The sequence below is a fragment of the Carassius carassius genome, chromosome 37 (assembly GCF_963082965.1).
Source record: "Carassius carassius chromosome 37, fCarCar2.1, whole genome shotgun sequence".
NCBI classification, from domain to species: domain Eukaryota; kingdom Metazoa; phylum Chordata; class Actinopteri; order Cypriniformes; family Cyprinidae; genus Carassius; species Carassius carassius.
In genome coordinates, this window is record NC_081791.1 from 11,438,527 (window position 1) to 11,464,374 (window position 25,848).

The 25,848-nt window shown below is 38.6% G+C and overlaps 1 protein-coding gene across 2 annotated transcripts in view; it reads right to left on the bottom strand.

Annotated features, from left to right (window-relative positions):
• Nucleotides 1–332: 332 nt before the first annotated feature.
• The window catches only part of LOC132118002 (acetyl-coenzyme A synthetase, cytoplasmic-like), a 31,367-nt gene continuing 5,851 nt past the window's right edge, over nt 333–25,848 (bottom strand). The window contains exons 7-19 of one of the 2 annotated variants that reach the window (XM_059527469.1): nt 25,035–25,143; nt 22,849–22,896; nt 20,549–20,686; nt 20,288–20,458; nt 20,007–20,140; nt 3,755–3,887; nt 3,596–3,652; nt 2,767–2,847; nt 2,531–2,639; nt 2,352–2,420; nt 1,864–2,040; nt 569–643; nt 333–494 (exon numbers count right to left, since the gene is read on the bottom strand). In XM_059527469.1, coding sequence (XP_059383452.1) covers nt 367–494; nt 569–643; nt 1,864–2,040; nt 2,352–2,420; nt 2,531–2,639; nt 2,767–2,847; nt 3,596–3,652; nt 3,755–3,887; nt 20,007–20,140; nt 20,288–20,458; nt 20,549–20,686; nt 22,849–22,896; nt 25,035–25,143 — 1,429 coding nt within the window. In that variant the 3' untranslated portion in view covers nt 333–366. The remainder of the gene's footprint in view (nt 495–568; nt 644–1,863; nt 2,041–2,351; nt 2,421–2,530; nt 2,640–2,766; nt 2,848–3,595; nt 3,653–3,754; nt 3,888–20,006; nt 20,141–20,287; nt 20,459–20,548; nt 20,687–22,848; nt 22,897–25,034; nt 25,144–25,848) is intronic. The other variant, XM_059527470.1, reaches the window with a different exon arrangement.

A 25,848-nucleotide genomic window follows, 5' to 3' on the forward strand; every position in this document is an offset into this window, starting at 1 on the left:
TTTAAGTAGTGAAAAAAAAACTAGTTTTGAGGTTATGTTGGCACACTGAAAGCAGAATAGTAGAGTCATATAAAGATTAATGAACTGACACATGGAGAAAGAGATGGAAATTACAGACATAATAAAAATAAAATTTAGTGGTGGATGGGAACAATGTTTTCTAACATACAATTGGGTCCTGTAAAAATGCAGTTAAAACAATGCCAAACCTTGGGTTTTCAAGAGATTACTTTAAGTCAGTGAAATGCAGTAGGAATTATACATCACTAAGCTTTTTTCCTTCTGTCTGCCCACCAGCAGTATCTTAAACTCCACAGCTCAGACTCATGGACCAGAGGGTGGTGGGGTGATGGATGCCCCTGGTGCTCACACAGCAGTACAGCAGCGGCTCTCGAACAGGTGTTCAATGACAGAGCTGTCTGCTAACGTAGACACATCACCCAAATCCCGCTCATTACAAGCGACCTTCCGCAAAACACGACGCATAATCTTACCTAATAAAACAAAGAAAATCCCTTGAGCATCACAAACATTAAGGCTTTAATAATAAACAGTGCAATACTAATACCTGATCTGGTTTTTGGAAGGCTGGGTGCATTCTGAATGTAGTCAGGTGTAGCTATGGCACCAATCTTCTCTCTCACTGTTCGAGGAAAAAGGGAAGTGAAAAGAAAGTAATTACTTGTAGTTCATTAAAAAAAAAAAAAAAAAAACCCTCTTCACATAAACCCCTTATAATAAATGTCATATTTACCTGTGCCCTTCAGCAAGTAGTAAATATAAAAAAAAGTTATCAAACATTAAATTATATATTAAATATAGATGAATCCTTAAAGCTACAGACGTTATCAATTTCCTCTCTTTTTTTCTTTGATTAACAGACATCACAGCAGCTGGGTTATGAGGTTATTTGGCTGCTATTATTAAGAGCTACAGCTGCTGAACGTGATGCAGATCTGACACGCATGCTGGTAGTTTCAGTCGCGCTTTAATATGAAATGATTCAGGCTACAGTATTTATACAGTCCAATTGAAGAGCACACGCTCTGAGCACAGTATAACAGCTGACAGGACAGGAAGACTTAGTTTTTACTGACAATATATGGTCTGACAACATCTCATCTGACTGCAGTTCACTGTTGAAGCTACTACTGAAGCTCCTCGTCACCTGTAACGGTTTCGCGATCGTTTGACTCATGCCTGACGCTGAGGTGAAGTAGAGAGCATGTCTGTAAAGTCTCCTGTTTGATGTGGTCGTAAAGATGTTCTGCGTCTAAATAAATGCAATTCTTGTCAAAAAAAAATAAAAGAGACAGAAGCAGCAGTTGTGTGAGGAGTGGCCAACCCTAGCTCTGCCCTTGCATTAAATTGCGTTAAATATTTTTAACGCAGCTAAACAAAAAAATTAATCGCCTGTGTTAATGCGCTAATTTTAGCACATACACAAACTTTTGTTTATCCTTATTGAAGTTTGTTTTATTGAAAAGAGCAGTTCAAATGCACTAGATTTTGCGCGTGAAAAGTTTCTCCACACAATGTAAAGGCCGTGATTCCATCATACTTTCTTGCATCATTTTAAAAAACATAATTCATCCAGAAAATACACAATCTACATGATTTTACTGTAAAGTTAGTGTTTTTTTTACATTCAGCGACTGTTTCAGAGTCCACGCTGATTTCCTGTTGGTCTTCATATGATATGAATTCGGAGGGCAGCGTTCACCGAATGCAAAATTTGCATTCCTGTGTCCCGCATTCGTATATGTGTGAATAGTCAATGGAACGAAAAGTGTTTTACATGAGAGTGACTAAATATGACAGAATCGCAATTCTTGCATGAAATATTACTTTCAGCGAACACACCTTGCTTTTTAAGCTCCCCTTCCAGCTTTTGGTTGTAGTTGATTCCGTCATTGAGAGTGACAAAACAGTAGAGACTCTCGCCTTTAACAGGGTGTGGCCGCCCCACAACCGCTGCCTCAGCCACAGCTTCATGCTCCACCAGAGCAGACTCCACCTCTGCAGTGCTCAGCAAGTGCCCTGGAACAAACACATCCAGCACCAATATATCAAAGCTTTTGCTCGATTACACGACTTTTTGCTGGTAACTAGGCTACTTTATTGCTTTGTTATTCTCAGTAGAGATAAAAAAAACAAGCAAGACACAAATGATTGAAAAGTTTGCACTGAATTTCATCATTAGCTTTTTTTCGAAACTCATGAATCTGCATTACTTCAGCATCTATAGGTCCAGGCCACATTGGGGAAATTACAAAACAGGAGAAATTTTGGGATTACGTAATCATATTAAAAGAACAATAAACGAACGAATGTCCTAATCTTCTACTCACCAGACACATTCAGCATGTCATCTATCCTTCCGGTGATCCAGTAGTAACCGTCCTTATCTCTTCGACAGCCTGGACAGACACAATACACCATTAACTAAAGCACAAACCGTCTCTCACTTCACACAGTTACATGATGCCTACTTATAGTAAAACTAAATATGAATCACAGCACAAATTACCATCTCCAGTCACGTAGTATCCAGGGAATTTCTTGAAGTAGGTGGTTTCGAACCTTACGTGGTTCCCATACACAGTTCTCATCACACCTGGCCAGGGCTGTTTAAACACCTGAGGAAGAGAAGCGCTTCCGTTTTAAACTTGAATTTCACATGTGGATCAAATTTAACTGATTCATTAGCATTAAGGAAAGTTTAAAACATGGAAACACAAAAAAAAATAAATAAATTCACTTTACCAGATAGCCTTCACTGGGTCCTTCAAGTTCTTCGCCTGACTCGTTCAGAATAGCAGGTACAACCCCAAAAAAGGGAAATGTCTACGATATGTAAAAACATCAATCAACATACAGAAATTAATAAAAGTAATTCTACTGTACCACGCTATGCTTAATTTAACAAATGTTTCGGTTTTGTATAGTGCTGTCAAATGATTAATCGCGATAAATTGCATCCAAAATAAAAGTTTGTGTTTACATAATATTTGTGTGTGCTGTGTATTTATGTATATATAAAGACACACACAGCATATATTTTGAAAATACTTACGTGTATATTTATATTCATATAAATTATATAATATATAAATATTAAATATATAAACGTAACATTTTTCTTAAATATATACATGCATGTGTGTATATTTATATATAAATAAATATACACATTACACAGACATATTATGTAAACAAAATCTTTTATTGTGGATGTGGTTATTCACGATTTGTCTCTTTCAGCAACATGACAAATATATACACTAGTAACACTACTTTTCAAAAGTTTCGGCTCAGTAAGATTCATTTCTTTTTAAAAACTTTTTCATTTAGCACAGATGCACTCAAATGCTAAAATGTGGCAATGAAGACATTTATAAATGTTACAAAATTTCCATTTCAAATAAATGCTGATGTTTTCAGTTCCCATAGAAATATCAAGCAGCCCAGCCCATGATTTCTCTTAGCGAACGGAGTCACTTTGTGAGCATAAGAGACTTCTTTCAAATACAAACACATCTTACCAGCACCAAACAAAGTTATTCATTTATTAATTCATATCACGTTCACTCACAGCAGAGCCAGGCTTCATGGGAGTAGCGGCAGGTAGAGGGGTCATCACATGCCCACCCTGATGAAAATGCAAACAAAAGACAAGTGTCTTACAGTAGACAGTTTCAAAGCAACACTGATGTTACTGCTCTGTTCTGAGTGATTTGAATCCAGTTCATACCGTCTCAGTCTGCCAGAAGGTGTCCACCACCGGACATCTCTTCTCTCCCACCACGCTGTAGTACCACTGCCAAGCTTCTGGGTTTATGGGCTCCCCTACGGTCCCCAAAATCTTTAGCGAGGTCCGTTTATACCTGATGACAACAAACACGAAAACTGGTCAGAAATTAAGGCACACCTGAATGTATCAAAAATGATCTAGACACTCAAGTTTAAATGACTTCAAAAAAGCTTGATTACTGTAAAATGTGGGAAAAAGTCATTAAGTACGAGTAGATGTATCCGATACTGTATCAAGATTATGTACTGCTGACTGAGGTCAGAAAGTTGGCACATCCTGGCACTAGTTGTATGCAAAAGCACACAATGAACAATGAATGGACTTATAAACGCTGCTCTGTTTACAGAGTTTGTAAGCAAACAGAGTACAGAGCAAACACATAACACATGAGAAGAGTACTATCAAGGGTTACTCTTTAGTATCTTTATAGTACTTAGGATCATTATCAACAAGTCTTATTAAATGGGAGAAAGTGTCCTAGATGCGTAACACATTACTGGGCAATGGCAATAACAAATACACATTCATAATACTGTCAATACTTATTCCTAAACATTATACTGTAATAATACTGTATATACTATACATTATATAACAATGAATCTTTACACTGATCCAGTTATTCTTGATTATTGGAGAAGGACTTGGTGTTGTCATGGTACCAAAATCTACGGTTCTCTGTACCAATGCAAAACACAAAAATATGCTAATAAAACAAACAAACAAACAAACAAACACTTTTTATCACTAAAAATAAAACCAATGCCATTCTTTATACTTATTTACAATGGTGTTTAAAGTTTAAAGTAATATAATTATGAAAAACAATAAACAAGTTTCACCCAAATTGAATTTGTCTATTAATTAATGAAATTTAAACACCTATATATATATATATATATAAATAAATAAAGGGGATTTGATATTAATATTTAAACATGGAAGAAATATTGTGTGGTTTATTTCTTTAAAAAATAAAGTTTTATAAATTTTTTCAACAGTAGTGGCAGTATAACATACATTCTACTAAATAATAGTAATATTTCTAACACAACACCTTTATGTAAAAATTTACTTTTATTTTGACGGGCTATCATGAATACCTTTAAATTGACACTGGTTTTACTGAAATGAAACGGTAAAATCTTGTGAAGTGACTCAGAACAGTTCTGGTGATGTTTATGTATTTATGTCGTTTCAGACGGCAGATGCTGAAATTACTGCAAGCGTAACGCGTTTCAGTCAAATAAACCCGCACTTCTCTGCCATTCTTTCATTCACACAGAGACGCGCAGAACATGCAGGATTCAGATTTCAACCAACATTTAAAGATACTGGTCCATATGGAGATTTGATTTGATTCATTTATGCTAACTTTAACAAATTCCGTGACTGTCCATATTAAAATGTAAGTTTCATTTTAATGACTGGATTTTGAGATTCCATCCGCGTTTTCTGCTTCGTGGAAATCATAGCGCTGTTTGCATCAAGAACCGGGTTGAGCGGGCGATCGGTACCACCGGTACTTAAAGAAACCTGGTACCATGACATTTTCATTTTTTTAGTACCGACTTGGTACCGAAGTACCGGATCTTTTGACAACACTAGAAGGACTTAAAACAACAACAACAAATTATTCTTATTCAAATTATTATTAATTATAAGTTATACAATTTTTTGATGGCTTTATATAACAATGGGAAAAGTACACTTAGACTACCCATAACAACAAAAGACTTTTGTTTGTAAGATCTTTTTGTAAGATGCTGTTATATTGTGTAATGCTCACAAAGGCTGCTTTCATTTAATTAAAAATAACTATCATCAACTATCATGAATATCATTGTGATTTACACCTGAGAAGTGTGACGTCCCTGAGTCTCCTGATCCCATTGGTCCTGGACGTGGGAGTTCCTGATTGGTCTTCCTCATCCTAATTGATAATCAGTTGTGTATAAAAGAGTGTTGTGTCTTGTTTAGAGCAGGCACTCCATGGGGATACTCTCCTCATGAGTGGCTCATTGTGTTTTGCTTACACATGTTGTCAATCTTTTGTTTTCCCTTAACCCTAGACTTCTGTTTATTATTATTATTATTGTTACTGTTTGTTATATGTTTAACTCAATAAATCTTATTTTTGAATGAACATTTCCGTTTGATCCCTCTTTTGCGTTATGGCTTGAGCTGGTCGTAACATAAAATTGGGCGCTCGTCCGGGATTGCTGCATGTGTAAGTAAATACATTAATGTCCTTAGTGTGTTTACCTTTTTGGAATGAGTAGACTTCATGTATTTAGTGTTCTCAGCTGGGTTAAAATCCTTCCATCGAGACACTGTTTGTTATTTTTTTTGTTATTTTGCCTTTCTTATTTTTGAAGGTTATTCTGGGCGGAGGTTTTAAATCTCTGTTGGGGGTACGCTTCAGGCTTTTGGTGTAAAACGCCAATTGTCCATGAGTTTAGCGTTTAAATACCACCCCGAGTCCGGTACACCTTTGAAGATTAGTTAGGTTTAGTTAGTGTTGTTTATAGTTAGGATCTGGAGTCTCTCATTTTTCATTTAAGGTAACACTTTGTTGTTTTTCTGTATCTCTGCGTATTTGAAGCCTGCTGAGTATGAGGATAATTTGAGCGATGACTTTCGGTAAGTCTTTATTTATCTCATAACCAAGGTGCGGGTTGAAGCTAGAGCGTGTATGTGTGACAATTCCGGGCGAAGTGGCTGATGGGATTTGTAGTTCTAATGCTCTAGTTTAGCGCGGCGTCTCACGCGTGTTTTTGTTTTGCTATTGTGTTTCTCTGCTGCATCTTTTAACAGATATGTCGTCGGTAATTGAGGATTTCTTCTCATTTCCTTCGGAAATTCTACTGGAAAGATGTACGAAGGATGAGTTGTTGCAGATTGCCGAGCGCTTTGATGTGGAGGTAATGAGTAATGATAAGAAGCTTAAAGAAACACTGTTGAAAGTTGTGAAAAATGCACTTGTTGAGCGGGGCGTTTTAGAGGTAAGAGCTCAAGATATTGATCCTGAAGAGTCTTTAACCTCTCCTCTTGATGCTGCCGATCGAAATGTGAAGTTTAGTGAGATGTCTCTGCAAGAGAAACAGTTAAGTGTTGATGCGGAAAAACTACGTGCTGAGCGTGATGCTTGTGCACTGAAAGAACGTGATTTAGAAATGAGAAAATTAGTGTTACAACAGGAACTTGAGTTACGTAAACTGGAGTTGCAATCTGAAAGGGAGGAAAGAGATTTTCAGTTGAGGAAATTGGAGTTAGAATTGCACGCCCAAACAGTTGAAACTCCACGTCGCGCATCGTCTGTTGAAACCTTGTTTACTGCACCTGTTTTTGATGTTTACAAAAACATTAGACTTGTGCCACTGTTTTTAGAGAAAGAAGTAGAGAAGTATTTCCAACATTTTGAGCGCGTTGCTGAGTCTTTGAAATGGCCAAAAGAATTTTGGACCCTACTGTTGCAATGTGTTTTAGTAGGAAGAGCTCAGGAAGTTTATTCAGCGCTGACTATGGAACAAAGTGGTGATTATGAAATCGTTAAGACTGCTATTTTGCATGCTTATGAACTGGCACCTGAAGCATATCGCCAGAAGTTTAGAAGTCATTTTAGGGTTGAAAACTGTTCATATCTTGAGTTTGCCAGAGAGAAGGAAAATTTGTTTGACCGCTGGTGTACTTCAGTAAAAGTGACCACCAAAGAACAGCTTAGAGAATTGATTCTTTTAGAGGAATTCAAAAACTGTGTTCCAAATACTGTTGCTATGTATCTCAATGAGCATAAAGTCAGTAAAATGTCAGATGCTGCTCTTATGGCAGATGAATTTGTTCTTACTCATCAAATTGCTGTTAATCATTTTAATGATTCAAGTAGATCTAAGTTGAGCGTTTTTGTTAAACCTAAAAAGATGGTTTCACACCAGAATGCGGTGTCAAATTTTCCTGATAATACTTCCGTTACACGTATGAAAGGTGTGATGGTCTGTTTTTATTGTAAGAAGCCAGGACATAAAATCTCAGACTGTATTGCTCTCAAAAAGAAAGAGAAAGGTGTTAAACCTGTTGGTTTAATTTCTACATCAAATGTGAATCATACTCCTGCTCGAGTTAACAAACAGATTGAACAAGTAGATATCACTGAGATGGAGAGTGTTAAACATAGTGTTGATTTTGCACCATTTATCACCGAAGGGACCGTGGCTTTGCCCAATTCGGATGAGACTGTACCTGTACGCATCCTACGAGATACTGGGGCGGGGCAATCTTTTTTGTTGGAAGGACTTTTGCCCTTGTCTGAACGTACTGATACAGGAACACATGTACTGGTTAGAGGACTTGAGATGGTGTTTATGGAAGTTCCACTACACCGCATATATCTTGATTCTAAACTTGTGTCAGGTGAGGTGATAGTTGGAGTTCGTGCTATGCTTCCTGTCTCAGGTGTCACTTTCATCCTTGGCAATGATTTAGCCGGGGGAAATGTTTGGGAAAAGTCAGACACTGGGGTTCCACCTATAGTAGCTTCTGCTGTTGATAAATTAGATGGATCTTCTGACTGTCCGAATTTATACCCTGCATGTGCCATAACTCGAGCAATGGCTAAGAAAAATCTGCCAGATGAAACTGAAAATATTCTCTGTGATACTTTTATCGTATCTGAAAATTCCTCTCAGCCAGAATTAAGTACTGTGTGCACAGATGTGGAAAATGTGATCTATGATCCACATGCTGTTGATGACCATAAGTCTAATCTTCTGTCAGAATGTCCATTTATCTGTGATGACCCTGTTAACACATCTTGTTCTTTATCTCCGCTCTTTAGTGTGACTCGAGATGATCTTATCAAAGCACAGCAGGCAGATGATACTCTTCGAGAATTGTTCTCTTTAGCTCGTGAACAAGACAAGACTTCATCTCCCTTCTATTTTTTTCAAGATGGTTTGCTATATAGACAACAACCTATGAGCTTTGACTTTTCACTCGATCCTAGGATCCAAATTGTGCTTCCACTTGATTTCCGTCAAGACCTCTTAAAACTATCACATCAGAGCATGACTGGACATATGGGGGTACGAAAGACCAATGATAGACTCTTACGAAAATTTTATTGGCCTAGGTGTAAGCGAGATGTGATTAATTATATACGTGCATGTCATACTTGTCAAATGACAGGGAAGCCAAATCAAAAGGTTCCATTAGCTCCTTTACAAACTATTGCTGCAGTTACAACACCTTTTGCACACTTGATTATTGATTGCGTTGGTCCTTTACCGCGATCTAAGGCTGGACATGCATATTTACTTACCGTAATGTGTCAGACTACACGTTACCCTGCAGCTTATCCTCTGAGATCCATTACTTCCAAAGCTATTTTAAAAGCTTTAACAAGCTTCATGTCAATTTTTGGCATTCCGGAAACTATTCAGTCTGACCAGGGTTCAAATTTCATGTCCCGAAACTTTTCTAAGGTCATGCGACAACTTAAAGTTAAGCATAATATCTCAAGTGCCTATCACCCGCAGAGTCAAGGATGTTTGGAGAGGTTCCATCAGACTCTTAAGTCACTTTTGAGGTCGTATTGCGTTGAGCTTGACTGTGACTGGGAGGAAGGTCTACCATGGATGTTGCTCGCCATTCGTGAGGTGGTGCAGGAGAGCATAGGGTTTAGCCCTAATGAGTTGGTGTTTGGACACACTGTTAGGGGCCCTATTGCTGTCTTAGCAGATGAGTGGACGAATTTTGATTCTCCTGAGAATGTCTTAGACTATGTAAGTAGTTTCCGTTACCGACTGTATGAAGCTAGAGCTATTGCTCTACGGAAGTTAGCTAAATCTCAGGGAAAGATGCAGAGGTTGTTCGATCGTAAAGTCAAGTCCAGACAATTTCAAGCAGGTGACCAAGTGCTGGCATTGTTACCTGTGTTGACTACTCCTTTTCAGGCTAGGTTTGCTGGACCGTATACGATCGCGAAGTGTTTTCCAAATAACAACTATTTATTAAATACACCCGATCGTCGAAAGAAAATACAGGTGTGTCATGTTAATTTACTAAAATCTTATGTGACTCCTGTTCCTTCTCTTTTTGTTGATGTTGTGACAGCTACTGAGACCGCAGAAACAAGTGTTTCGGAAACATCTATAGAGGCGGAAGACCATCTAGAAGAGGTGAAAGGTCCCTCTCGAGGAGAAGTAGAAGGCCGGTTGAATAATTCTGAGATTCTTGTTAACTTGGCTCACCACTTGTCTCATCTGTCTGAGTCAGAGAAGGCTGATATAATTGAGGTGGTAAGCTCGTTTCACTCTCTCTTTTCTGATATTCCGACTCGAACTTCTGTCGTTGAGCATGATATTGATGTGGGCACGGCTCAGCCAGTGAAACAACATGCATACCGTGTCAACCCTATCAAAAGGAAGTTACTTCAGAGAGAGGTGGATTATTTGCTTGATCATAACTTGGCGGAACCCAGTTTTAGCTCTTGGAGCTCCCCATGTATTTTAGTGAGTAAACCTGATAGTTCATATCGTTTTTGCACGGATTACAGGAAGCTAAATTCTTTGACAAAACCAGACTGTTACCCTCTACCAAGAATTGATGACTGCGTTGACCGTGTTGGCTCCGCACAATTTGTGAGTAAATTCGATCTCCTGAAAGGTTATTGGCAAGTGCCATTAACATCCCGTGCTAAAGAACTATCTGCTTTTGTAACACCTGATAGGTTTCTGCAGTACACAGTCATGCCTTTTGGCGTTCGAAATGCTCCTGCTACATTTCAGCGGTTAATAAATCGGGTGTTGTCTGGGATGACCGGTTGTGAGGCTTATCTAGACGAGGTTGTTTTATACAGTTCTTCTTGGTCGGAACACCTTGATCAAATTAGAGAGCTTTTTGTGCGTCTAGCTAAAGCCAACTTGACTGTCAACCTTGCCAAGTGCGAATTCGGAAAGGCTACTGTGACGTACTTAGGAAAGGTAGTGGGCAGGGGTTGTGTGAAGCCGATTCACGCTAAAGTGAATTCAATCTGTAGTTTTCCCAAACCAACTACCCGTCGTGAGTTACGACGATTCCTTGGGATGGTGGGTTACTACAGGGGGTTTTGTCATAATTTTGCAAGTGTAGTTGCCCCTCTGACTGATTTGTTAAGCCCTAAGAGACCATTTCAGTGGTCAGAGCAATGTCAGTGTTCCTTTGAGAACGCCAAATCCTTATTGGCAAATGCTCCGGTGTTGGCTACTCCTAATTTTGAAAACCCTTTTTTACTTGCTGTTGATGCAAGCGCTTATGGTGCTGGTGCTGTTCTTCTACAGGAGGATTCTAACACAATCGAACATCCAGTCAGTTACTTTTCAAAAAAGTTCAATCGTCACCAACAAGTATACTCTACAGTGGAAAAAGAAGCGTTAGCCCTTATTTTAGCCGTTCAACATTTTGAGGTCTATTTGAGCTCTGTATGTGGTCCGATTACAGTATACACCGACCACAATCCGTTGACTTTCTTAGATCGCATGCGCGGTAAGAATCAGAGAATAATGAGATGGAGCCTTATTCTTCAACCTTTCCACTTACAGATTAAGCACATACGTGGCAAGGATAACATAATTGCGGATGCTCTCTCGCGTATGTAGACTGTCCTAGTAGTGTCCGGTACTCTTCTTCTCTCTCTTTTCTTTCTCTTTTATCTCTCTGATATCCTAGGGCCCAGGATTCCGGGAGCGAAATGGAGTGGGATTTATTGAGATGAGTATTAAGTGTTGGATATTCACATTAAATGCTTATTTTGCATCAGTTCTATTTTTTGTTATTTCTGTTTTCTTTTGTCGGTTCTTTAGAGAACCTCCTTTTGGATTGGGAGGTGTGACGTCCCTGAGTCTCCTGATCCCATTGGTCCTGGACGTGGGAGTTCCTGATTGGTCTTCCTCATCCTAATTGATAATCAGTTGTGTATAAAAGAGTGTTGTGTCTTGTTTAGAGCAGGCACTCCATGGGGATACTCTCCTCATGAGTGGCTCATTGTGTTTTGCTTACACATGTTGTCAATCTTTTGTTTTCCCTTAACCCTAGACTTCTGTTTATTATTATTATTATTGTTACTGTTTGTTATATGTTTAACTCAATAAATCTTATTTTTGAATGAACATTTCCGTTTGATCCCTCTTTTGTGTTATGGCTTGAGCTGGTCGTAACAGAAGACAAAGACCGCATAATGAGCCGTTCAGTCAGGTTTGTGACTGAGAGGGAGGAGTTACAAGAAAGAATTTGAGGACAAAATAAATTTTATATAATTATATATTATATATAATTTTATGTTTGTAGTTTATTTAGAATATAATTATCCCACAAAATAATTTAATATTCACTTGCGAGTGCAGATAAACAGTTTATTAAGCCTGGAACACACCAAGCCGACGCCGACGAACTAGCGCTGATGAAAGCCAACTGTGTTGTCGCCTCGCGTCGGGGTAAAAAGCTGCACTTGAACACACGAGAACTACTGTCGACTGTTAGGTAGAATGCGCGTTCTGCGCCTGTGTGTAAATGAGACAACTGTCTATTTCTGCAGATATATTCGTCTATATTCGTCATTCAAAAAGGGAAACTGACGCTGCCGGCTGAAGTTATACAAACAGTAAACAAAGCAGTGCGTGCTTACTGTTTTGAATATTAATCCTGCTAAACACTTTCTTTATTCCACTCCTCTCGTGTTAAAATTGAAATATTCACCAAGGAACAATCAGGTAAGATGACATATCATTAGAAAAGCCTCTATCTGTACCGTTTTGACTTTGCTCTCTGTTTTGCTATTATTCTCGTCCACTGACTCGTTCACTAAGCTGAACAGCCAATCAGAGTTCCCTCTTTCACCGACGGCCCGACGCCAATTCAACACGTCGTATCGGCAGAAGAAAAGCCGACGAGGACCAATTTCAGCCGGCGGTGCGGAACACACTGAGGAAACTTAGTCGGCCGACGCACAAAAACTGCCCGACGGCCGACCGTCGGCTTGGTGTGTTCCAGGCTTTAAGAACAATCAAAACTGACTTTCAAAGCTGAATTTTTTGCATCATTGCTCCAGTCACACACTGATTTTCTACAAAAAACAAAACAAAAAAACAAACAAACAAAAAACATTTATTGTTATTAGGTCTACAGACCTCAGTGTGTATCAGTCTCTCCTCTCTTCCTTCTCTGCAAATGTCTTCACGGCTAATTAACAGCTGTTGTGACTCTCGGACACTCTTCAAGACTTTCTCTTCTCTTCTTAATCCGCCGCCACCACCTCCTCCATCGACTCCTACAGCGGACGACTTTGCAGTTTTCTTCACAAATAAGACAAGATCCATCAGCGACCAATGACCGACGCACACTCTTTCTCTTCCTTCTCCCCACTCTCAGAGATGGACGTCTCCAAACTTCTCCTGTCCAATCATCCTACTACTTGTCCACTTGATCCGATCCCCACTCACCTCCTTCAAGCGATCTCTTCTTCAGTCATACCTTTGCTTACTCACGTTATCAACTTCTCTCTTCACTCTGGAACATTTCCCTCAGCATTCAAGCAGGCTCGGGTAAGCCCACTGCTCAAGAAACCATCTCTAAATCCAGCGCTTCTTGAAAACTACAGACCGGTATCCCTTCTTCCATTCATTGCAAAGACACTTGAGCGAGCTGTGTTCAACCAGTTTTCTATGTTCCTTGTACGGAACAACCTCCTGGACCGCAACCAATCTGGCTTCAAAAGTGGCCACTCAACTGAGACTGCTCTGCTCTCGGTTACTGAAGCCCTGCAACTAGCAAGAGCAGCTTCAAAATCCTCGGTACTCATCTTACTAGACCTTTCTGCTGCTTTTGACACTGTTAATCACCAGATTCTCCTGTCCACCCTCAGAAAGATGGGCATCTCTGGAACAGCACTCCTGTGGGTTAAGTCCTACCTCTCTGACAGATCCTTCAGTGTGTCTTGGAGGGGTGATGTTTCAAAGTCACACCACCTTGCTACTGGGGTTCCTCAAGGCTCAGTACTTGGACCACTTCTCTTCTCAATCTACATGACATCATTAGGATCTGTCATTCAGAAGCATGCCTTTTCTTATCACTGCTACGCTGATGACACCCAACTCTACCTCTCATTCCAACCAGATGACCCGACGGTAGCTGCTCGCATTTCAGCCTGTCTGAGTGACCTCTCTAGCTGGATGAATGACCATCACCTTCAGCTTAACCTTACGAAGACAGAACTCCTGGTGGTTCCAGCTAACCCATTGCTTCATCACAACTTCTCTATACAGCTGGGCTCATCAACCATTACTCCTTCGAGGACAGCTAGAAACCTAGGAGTTGTGATGGATCATCAGTTAAGCTTCACAGACCACATTGCTACAACTACCCGGTCCTGCAGGTTTGCCTTATACAACATTAGGAAGATTAGACCCTTCCTGTCAGAGCAAGCAACCCAACTTCTTGTTCAAGCTCTTGTTCTCTCCAGACTGGACTATTGTAATGCTCTCCTGGCGGGCCTTCCTGCATGTACTGTCAAGTCTCTGCAATTGATCCAGAATGCAGCAGCGAGGGTTGTCTTCAATGAGCCAAAAAAAGCTCACCTCTCCTCATCAGGTTACACTGGCTACCAGTAGCTGCTCGCATCAAATTCAAGGTACTGATGCTAGCCTACAAGACGACCACTGGCACGGCACCAACTTACCTAAACTCATTGGTTAAATCTTATGTGCCCTCCAGAAGTTTGCGCTCTGCAAGTGATCGACGCCTTGTGGTACCATCCCAAAGAAGTTCAAAATCACTCTCACGGACATTTTCCTGGACTGTGCCCAGCTGGTGGAATGACCTCCCAATCTCAATTCGTACAGCTGAGTCTTTACTCATTTTCAAGAAACAGCTAAAGACGCATCTTTTTTGCCTGCACTTAACCAACTAACACTTTTCCTTTTCTGGTCTTTTAATTTATAAAAAAAAAAAAAAAAAAAAAAAAAACCTTCCTATTCGTTCTATACTAGACTAACAGACTTGTCATGGCACTTGTATACTGTTGTTGTTCTCTTGTTGACCTGACTGCTTCTATGGTTCTCATTTGTAAGTCGCTTTGGATAAAAGCGTCTGCTAAATGATTAAATGTATTATTATTATTAATGTGGAAAAGAGCTGAAAATATTTCAGTTTTTTTTTTTTTGCTAAATTGAAAGAACAGCATTGTTTGTTACATTTACATTACATTTATTCATTACATTTATCCAAAGCGACTTACAGATGAGGACAGTGGAAGCAATCAAAAACAACCAAAAGAGCAATGATATATAAGTGCTATAACAAGTCTCAGTTAGGTTAACAGTACATGTAGCATGGGATTTTAAATAATATAATAAAGAATAAAAAAAATACAAAAAAAATTAAAGAAAACCGATAGAATAAAAAAAGAATAGAGCAAGCTAGTGTTAGAGATCTTTTCACATACACACACACACACACACACACACACACACACAATTACATAATAAATGAAAAGAAAATAGAATACAAAAAGATTAGAAAGGTAGTTAGATTTTTTTTAAAGAATAGAATTAGAATAGTGAGTGTTAAAGTTAGAGGGCCAAATAAAGATGGAAGAGATGTGTTTTAAGCCGATTCTTGAAGATGGCTAAGGACTCAGCTGCTCGGATTGAGTTGGGGAGGTCATTCCACCAGGAGGGAACATTTAATTTAAAAGTCCGTAAAAGTGACTTTGTGCTTCTTTGGGATGGCACAATCAAGCGACGTTCACTTGCAGAACGCAAGCTTCTAGAGGGCACACATAAGTCTGAAGTAACAAATTTAGGTAAATGGGTGCAGAGCCAGTGGTAGTTTTGTAGGCAAACATTAATGCCTTGAATTTTATGCGAGCAGCTAATGGAAGCCAGTGCAAATTGATAAACAGAGGTGTGACGTGTATTCTTTTTGGCTCATTAAAAATTAATCTTGCTGCCGCGTTCTGAATTAATTGTAAAGGTTTGATAGAATGGGCTGGAAGACCTGCCAAGAGGGCATTGCAATAGTCCAGCCTGGACAGAACAAGAGCTTGAACAAGGAGTTGTGCAGCATGTTTCGAAAGAAAGGGCTTGATCTTCTTGATGTTGAATAAAGCAAATCTGCAGGATCAGACAGTTTTAGCAATGTGGTCTGAGAAAATCAGCTGATCATCAATCATAACTCCAAGGCTTCTAGCTGTTTTTGAAGGAGTTATGGTTGATGTGCCTAACTTGATGGTGAAATAGTGATGAAACGATGGGTTTGCTGAAATCACAAGCAGTTCTGTCTTGGCAAGTATAGCCAAGCAACCTATAGCGAATAGCAACCGTCGGATCATCAGGATGGAATGAGAGGTAGAGTTGAGTGTCATCAGCATAGCAGTGGTATGAAAAGCCATGTTTCTGAATGACAGAACCTAATGATGCCATGTAGACAGAGAAGAGAAGTAGTCCAAGGACTGAGCCCTGAGGCACCCCAGTAGTTAGATGTTGTGACTTGGACACCTCACCAAGATATTTTGAAGGACCTATCTGATAGGTAAGACTCAAACCATTGAAGTGTGGTTCCTGAGATGCCTTTTGCCAGTAGGGTTGATAGCAGGATCTGGTGGTTAACCGTGTCAAAAGCAGCGGACAGATCAAGCAGGATAAGTACTGAAGATTTGGATTCTTCTCTTGCCAGCCTTCTAGCTTCAACAACTGAGAGCAAGGCCGTCTCAGTTGAATGTCCACTTCTGAAGCCAGATTGGTTGCTGTCAAGGAGGTTGTTGTTTGTGAGAAATGTAGAGACTTGGTTGAACACAGCTCGTTCAAGTGTTTTTGCAATGAAAGGAAGAAGGGAAACTGGTCTGTAGTTCTCTAAAAGAGATGGGTTGAGGTTGGGTTTCTTAAGTAGTGGAGTTATACGTGCCTGTCTAAATGATGAGGGAAAAACACCAGTGTGGAGGGATGTGTTGATTATGTGAGTGAGTGCAGGTACAACTGCAGGAGAAATGGCATGAAGGAGATGAGATGGAATAGGATCAAGCGGGCAAGTAGTAGGGTGATTAGAAAGGATGAGTTTTGAGACTTCTGCCTCAGAGAGTGAAGAGAAGGATGTAAATGAGTGTATGTTTGCTGGTGATATGAGCTTGACTGATTGTGGTGTGAAAAAATTTTGCACTAATGTGTTTACTTTTATTAATGAAAAACGTTGCAAAGTCGTCAGCTATTAGAGATGAAGCAGGAGGTGGAGGAGGAGGACAAAGAAGTGAGGAAAATGTTTTAAAAAGCATTCGAGAGTTAGACAAATTGTTAATTGTTATGGTAGTATGTCATTTTAGCAGTGGAGACATTAGCAGAGAAGGAAGATAGGAGTGACTGATACACATTAAGGTCAGTAGTATTTTTGGATTTGCGCCACACCCTTTCAGCAGCTCTAAGCTTAGAACGGTGTTCGCATAGAACATCAGATAACCAAGGGGCAGAAGGGGTGCTACGGGCTGGCCTGGAAGATAAGGGACAAACAGTGTCTAAACAAGATGTAAGAGTGGAGCAGAAAGTATCAGTAGCACTGTTAGCATCCAAAGATGCAAACAGTTTAGGGGAAGGAAGTGAAGATGAAACCATTGCAGATAGCCGGGAGGGTGAAAGTGTGCGTAGGTTACATCGAAAGATGACATGTGGAGGGGTAAGTGATGTGGCAGGGACCATGTTGAGGTTAAGTGTGAGGAGGAAGTGATCCGACGTGTGCAGTGGAGTAACCAGAACATGATCAGTAGAGCAGTGTCGTGTATAAATAAGGTCCAGTTGGTTGCCTGATTTGTGAGTAGCAGTAGTTGACACTCGGTTGAGATCAAAAGAGGCAAGCAGAGTGTGGAAATCAGCAAACAGAGGTTTATCTAGATGGATATTGAAATCTCCAAGCATAACTAGGGGAGTACCATCCTCAGAAAAGGTTGAGAGCAACACATCTAATTCATCCAAAAAGTTACCCAGTGGTCCTGGGGGTCGATAGACAACTACAAAATGTATTTTAAAAGGTTAGGTAACAGTAACTGAATGAGATTCAAAGGAGATGTTGATACCCAAAGATGGTAAAGAATTAAATTTCCAATAATTAGAGATGAGCAGACCAGTACCTCCACCTCTTCCAGTCAAACTGGGAGAGTGGGAAAATGAGAAATTATTGGAGAGTGCTGCAGGTGTAGCAGTGTCCTCTGGTTTGATCCAGGTCTCTGTTAGGGCCATGAGATTAAGCTTTGAATGACTAATAATAGAAGTAATAAAATCGGCTTTGTTTACAGCAGACTGGCTATTCCAGAGACCAATAGAAAAAGAAAGTAGTGTATTAGCAGATATAGGCAAAGTGTGCAGATTGTTAAGATTGCGCTGTCTACATTGTGTGATGTGTGGTTTGCGAGTGGTAGTGATAGTAGGGATCTGGAAACACATAGTAAGATTTGGTTATAAACAAAAAAAACTGAAATAGAAATGAAACAAGGAGAAGGAAAAAGAAATTAATCGAAACAATACTTATATTCCCTGCCGGTGTCCCTGCCCGGTGGAGTCGCACGGTAGAGTTGATGGTCTTTACACTCTTCGGTCTTCACACGAGGAGGGCTTAACTGGAGGGCTGCCGCGACCGCTGCCGCGGTATACTAATATTTTTTAAACCCGACAAAACGGAAATTGAATACAGCTTAACGCACTTTACTGTTCATCACAACAAAGGTCTAAGCAAGCGCACAACACTGACAACATATGCGATAGAGTACGAGACCAAGCGCAGCACGTCTCAACACAGTAAACAAACAAGTGTCTCCTAGCAACGACAACTGCGCTAAATACTAATGAGACAAGAAATAAATACACTTACGATCTGCTTTTAACTCCCGCTGATTTAACCGCTTCTCACAAAGGGTATTTAAAAATTTTTAATTTTACATTTACATTTAGTTGTTACATTTATATTATTTACATCAAGCTTTTGAATAGTATAGTATTGTTATTGAAACTTCATGATGTTTCACTTGATTATACGTTTAGTCAGGAATTATAGTTTGGAAAAAGCCTAACTAGTAAAATGTTTACACATTATGGGAAACCTAATACAAGTATATCAATAAATAAAAAGAGACTTACTCATGTTTATGATCTCTGCTGAATAAAGTGCTTCATTGTTTTTTCTGAAATCCAAATCTCAAATCCTCAACCACATCACATCTTTTTGGGGTGAATTATGTCTTATTCCACTCATCGCGAAGCAAACAGTAAAGTAAAAAAACTTGAACAGTCTCTCTGTGTTGTCTTAAATTGTATGGGCGTATTCAAGCCGCGCGCTTCAGTGACACATTATAATCTGAATAGCGCGTTCAGCGCGGGGGCGTGGTCTCATTAGATAAAATGAAGGGAGACGTGAAAAACGGACATCGCGTTGTTTTCATATGGATTACTTTATCACAGAATATCTGTGATACAAATTCGATTGATGTATTGCTCTTATCTGTACGATCAAAACTTAAAGTGTAATTTAAGTTCTTTTCAGGGTTATCAGGAGAAAATGCCTCATAAAGCGTATACGCGTTAATCGACTCCAGAGGGTCAAGATTAAAATAACTGTTTTCTACTTTAATATATTGTAAAAATATCAGTTTTTCCTGTAATGGTCTTCAGTGTCACATGATCCTTCAGAAATCATTCTAATACACCATTTTGCTTCTCAAAATCTTCGCATTATCAGTAATGAAAAGTTATGCTAGTTAATTTTTTTGTGAAAACTGTAATATGATTTTTTTTTATTCTTTAATGAATACAAAAGAACAGCATTTATTTGTAATAGAACTTTTTTGTAACAGTGGTAAAGTCTCAAGTCAATTTTAATCAATTTAATGGAACCTTGCTGATTAAAAGTTTCATTTCTATTTAAAAAAAAAAATCCCCTTACTAAGCCTAAATTTCTGAATGGTAATGTTCATTTGCTATATGTTCCCTTTATGTATACGTTTTATTTTTTATTTATTTGTGTCCATTCATTTTTAGGGTTTATTAATTTCCATGACTTTTTCAGGCTCAGAAATCACAATTTTAAAACTGTCTGATTTTTATTTTTTTTTAACACATTTTCACGACTCTGGAAAGCCTCTCTATCGTACTAAATCTAGCACAGACACAACAGACACCAAACGTACTTCTGAACGGGCTCGCTGCCGTACTTCATCAGGAGCCGGATGGCCGTGGGTGCTGTGTAGAACTTGGAGATTTGATATTTATCTACAATCTCCCACATTCGGCTCACATCCGGGTATGTGGGAAGACCCTCAAACTAAAAATAGAAGATTCAAAATTCATATTATACAACAATAAATGCTTACGTAGAGTCGTAAATATGTTTTAATCAATTAAAGGAAGTGACTACACAGGGCAAAATACAAATTCTGACAAAAAGTGCTCATCAGGACGTCCCCCTCACCAACACACTGGTCGCACCATTGGCCAACGGTCCATATGTGATGTATGAGTGACCGGTGATCCAGCCGATGTCCGCTGTGCACCAGTACACGTCATCAAAGTGATAATCAAACACCAGCTTAAAGGTGGCCGCAGTGTAGAGCATGTAGCCACTCACTGTATGCAACACACCCTAATGGAGTGGTACAAAAGATATGAGAAATATAAATGTAAAGCAAATATCACACAGTTGAAGGAGGACTGGGTTGTTTGGAGGATCTACCTTAGGTTTCCCAGTAGAGCCGCTGGTGTAGAGGATGAAGAGCGGGTCTTCTGAGTCACACCAGACAGGTTCACACTCCTCTGATGCTCCACCAATCAGAGAGTGCCAACACAAATCAACCTCAGGATTCCACGGCACCTGCACCAACGACAGCACAGACAGCGCTCATTGCTACCTCGTCCCATATAACTTGTATTCACTCTTGCTGGTGTCACACTTCAGAGAACAATGCAAAATTCAAGGATCCTGATGTTATCATATCAGTCTGAGAAAGAACAGTCTGAGAAGAACAGAACAAATGCTGATTTCAGGTCTAGAGAAGTCCCTACTTTTTTTCTAAAATTGTAGTTGTAACATAACGTGTGTTCAAGTGATTTCAGTTGTGCCTTGTAGCCAAGTATGTACATCAGGTGTGTTAATATTTAAATGTGCTTTATCAATCTCGTACTGTCACAGATGATAAAAGGAAATGTAGTTTTGTAGCCCGTCTCAAACTGACTAAATGAGTAATATTTTCTGATGTCACAATCATCTATAAAAAGTAATTCTAGTTACTTCCTCATTTACACAAATTTTATACAGAGCAAACTCTACTGTTACACAACCAGATGCTATTTTACCATTATGTTTTTTTATTTATTTATTTGTACACGTTTCATTTTAGTTCAAGTTTTAGCAATTTTGTTATGTGCTTTCGTCATTTTTTTTAAAATCTCTAGTTACTTTTACTATATTTAGATATGTTACATTTTCATTTTAGTATAGTTTTTTATTTTGTTATTTTCTTTTGTCTTTTTATGTTTATTAAGCTATTTTTTTAATTGAGGTATTTCAGTTTTCATTTTAACTTCAATTTAAGTTTAAGTAATTTTGTTATGTGCTTTTATCATTTTAGTTTTTTAATGTCTATAAATTTTCTATTTCTATTTCTTATTTCTGTGTGCTTTTTTTAAAATCTCTAATTAGCTATTTTTATTCTATTTTCTGTTTGGTTATATGTTCAGTTTTCATTTTAAATCAGTTGCCAAAACAGCTTTTCTCATTTTCGTTTTTTCAAATTTTCATATCTTATATTTATATTTAGTTGCAGCCTCATTATATTTAACGGAAATAATTTAAGTTTTAGCTGACGATAAGACTGCTTAACTTTTTTTTAACCCCTTTCATATTACAATGAACTTTGTTTTTATAGGGGAAAAGTCACTGAGATGAAAAAAAAAAAAGCATTCATCTTGTAAATACACTCATTCCAGAATGACTTAAAAGCACCAAAAGGATGTTGTATGCAAATAATGCATGTACTGCATTATTTAGAGGCTCATGTTTGTATTTATTTTATAAATACAAAATGACTTATTTGATTCATTCAGTTCAATCTAACCAAAGTGAATGGAGCGCAGAAGCCCATCTGCTTTGGTCAAAGGCATTCTCAAAACTGAAAGAGAAAGCATCTGAAAAGATCAGGTTGAGTTAATAACACAAAACACAAAAACACTAACAGACAAACAAAAAGAGACATGAACGTAACAGACAACTCTACAAGTCTAGTTCTTCATGCATTTCGGAGACTGAGGGAACACTACGTGAGCAGTGCACTTGAGTTAATTTAGTGTTTGACTACATAGAGAGAACTATCAAATCCATTAGACAGTCTGGGCAGAAAAAGGTTCAGCACATACAACTGCTAACACAAGACAAGAGAGAGCTGTTAGTCTCTAGTCCCTATATAACCATATAAAAGCTTTCTAGTTCGTGCAATAGTGGACCAATAAAGTTTATGTGAGGAGATCATTTAAAACACAGACACAAGGACACACCAGTCATTTAGCGGAGCTGTTACTATCAGTACTTTTACTTGACACAGTAAAAGGTTTTCAGTGCTGGCTTATGGATCAGAATTGGCTATCGGATCAAATGGAAACACTTCATAATAACCATCATTTACAAACGTTATAATACTGAACAGCAGTTGGTCTATCAAAATTTTGGATTTAACAAATAATTATTTGACATTTTCTATGCATTAAGACATGGCTCTGAAAAAGCAAGAATGTGTCTTTAAATGATGGCCTCATAACTTACTGTTTAACACCAAGTCTGATACATGTGTAAATTGCATTTGCAAAAGCAAACACACAGACACACAGAAACACACACACACACAGTGTTCTGTGAGAATGTGAAGATAGTAATAAAAGTCTCGAGAGATCCAAAGAAAACAAGAGAGCACACAAACCCGTGTTAATAAGACAGAAGGAGGTTTAACAAAACAAGTTATGCACAAAAGAGACATGAAATACCTGTGGGGACGGACGGACCTTCCTTACTCTATCTTTCTGTTTCTCCTGCTAAAGGGGGTTAATGGAGAGGTTACTTACACCGAAAGAGGAAAAGGACACACAAGACATGGACCCACACTGAAGGAGGAGATGAAATGCCAAAGATATTTAACATAAAAGTCCAACAGACATTTAGGGTTGGGTATCGATTGAGTTTTTTACGATACCGGTGCCATTTCAATACTTTTAAATACCGATAGTTTTTTTTTTAAAGAGCCACAAAAAACTATGGATAACATTAAAGAACATTAAAAAGATTTAAAATAAATCCATAGCATTCACACGCTCCTTGGATGCTCTCATTTCCCAAGATGTGCTTCCCTTTCTCTAAGGCTAATAAATGTATTTCATGATCTGGGTCATCGTTTAATGCAAAACCACACATAATGTTTCTACTGTATCTCTGTCACTCACTCTGATATTTAGTTAAGATGAGTGCTGTCTGTCACTGTCTTTAATCAGTTCTGTATATAGTAGGGTCATTCTTTATAAAATAGCAACAATGTCGTTTGTAATGTACAGTACTGTGCAAAAGTCTTAGGCACTAGGGTTGTGCCGATAGACGATAGTATCGTGTATCGACGATCGTCAGAGATAGACATAAGCAGAATTCTCTGTCGATAATCAAGACGATATTAGGCTCATTTTCCTATTAATGTATTAGGATTATAATAATAATAACTATTATTTTTTATTTATATTAGGCTGCTTATTATAATTCGGCTTTTAAACTGCCCAGCTATTTCACTTAATTTCACTGCCCGCATTTCACACACACACACCTCGCACGCGCAGGAGGATTAGAGCATGTAGTCGGTGAAGTTGTAACGCTTTGACTCGGATAATTCGTTAAATCCATGAAATGAAAGAGAGAAAACGAGGAGTTGGTGTCCCACACATTTAATGGCTGGTATACGGCAACGCGCTCTTCTCATACATGAGAGATTAACTCTTTCTTGGTGTCACAAATAAAGTAAAGACAAAATAATTAACAAGGCGGCAGAGCGAATTTATCATCCATAGTGCATGGTTCTCACGTAGTCCTTTTCTTAAAGACTGATCACTTAACTTATAAAACACACTATGTGGTGATGACGTAGAAGGACTACGTGAGAACCACTATGCCACCATTTTCATATGAAATTTAGGGGGCTGATTCTGAGGCGATTGTGAATTTGTGTACAGTTTATGGAGCTAAATGCTATAGCCCCGCTTAAAAAGGCTAACGACGCCCATGCTTCTTGTGTACATTTCAGAGAACCAGGACAATATTTCAATCGATCGCTCAGGCATTTAAGAGGCACTGAAATGAAGCACCGAAATCTGCGTTTGATTCGTTTCGGTGCATACCGGTTCCATAGGCACTGGGTTTCGGTACCCAACCCTACAGACATTATTAGAATTACGGTTTTAAGGTCATCTTGCATTGATGAATGTCACACATATTACATTCAAAGGTCTTCAGTACAACAGCTCAGAGAAATCACGGCAGGCCTTTACAGATTTACAACAATGACGAAACGTTGTTAAATAAGCAAGAGTTCTCTGTAACCCTCAGGATAACGCACAACTCCACAGGACAAGAGTTAATGTTTGAGAAATCAGGATGAAGGGATACTGCAGTACTTTTTCATCTGAATCTATTTCCCATTTACTCAGACAGCTCTCCATTGATTCAGGTGTTATAATACAAGGCATACTTATTTTCATACGCAAAGCATGTGGTTTCTTTTTAACCTACATTAGAAAGTCAGCTAGCACACAGGGCTTAGGTGTAAAAACACATCATTAGCAACTCAAAAACAGTTTAAAATCAAATCAAATCTAGTGGTTAGCACATGTGCGCATGAGGAAAACTTTATATTAAACAGCGCAGCGGTTTTCAGCATTGATGATGCAATGATAATCAGAAATGTTTCTTGAGCAGTAAATCAGTATATTAGACTGATTTCTGAAGGATCATGTGATTAATGTTTTTACTGCACCTTTGATCAAATAAATGCAGCCTTGGTGATCTTAAGGACTTCTTACAAAAACACCTGTAGCAACGAGTAGATATCCAAATAAGCAAGAAACCAATTGAGATGAAAAAACTGAAAGTGTGAAGGCCGTTAGCTGTACAGCTGTGGTGCAGGGGTTAAGCTCACCTGCAGATCAGGGCAGGTGCGTTTCGCTGGGGGCGACAGGGACCCAGACGAAACCTCATCTTCTTTTGTGAGGTGTTTGAGCATTATACATTTGTCCACTGTGAAAGACCTGCCACAGTAAAAGACACAAAAGAGTTAAGTGCACTGAAGAGAGACACTCTGTTGAGCACATGCACTGCTACAATGGCCACTTCATTAGGTGTCCAGTATTTCAAAATAGAGAATGATTTCTGAAGGATCATGTGACACTTAAGACTGGAGTAAAGCTGCTGAAAATTCACAGGAATCGATTTAACAAATCTGAATTGTAATAATATTTCCTGATTTGTTATTAGTTGTGTTGAAATCTAAAACTATAAGTAAATGCCATTTCTCAAACGTGGTCCAGTCCAGTATTTCTTACTTGAAATATTTTCTTAAAGAATCATTCAGGGACTAAAGTTATTAAGTGGAACTGAATCAAAACTGTATTAGTGAACCAAATTGGAAAGAACTGAACAATTTTTCCAATCTTCTATCATGATCCTTCATTAGGCTCAGTTTGTTAAAGGGATAGTTCACCCAATAATCAAAATTGTCATTAATAACTCACCCTCATGTTGTTCCAAACCAGTTAGCCCTCCATTTATCTTCGGAACATAGTTTAAGATATTTTAGATTTAGTCCAAGAGCTCTCAGTCCCTCCATTGAAGCTGTGTGTACGGTCTACTGTCCATGTCCAGAAAGATAAGAAAAACATCTTCAAAGTAGTCCATGTGACATCAGAGGGGCAGTTAGTTTTTCAAGCATCGAAAATACATTTTGGTCCAAAAAT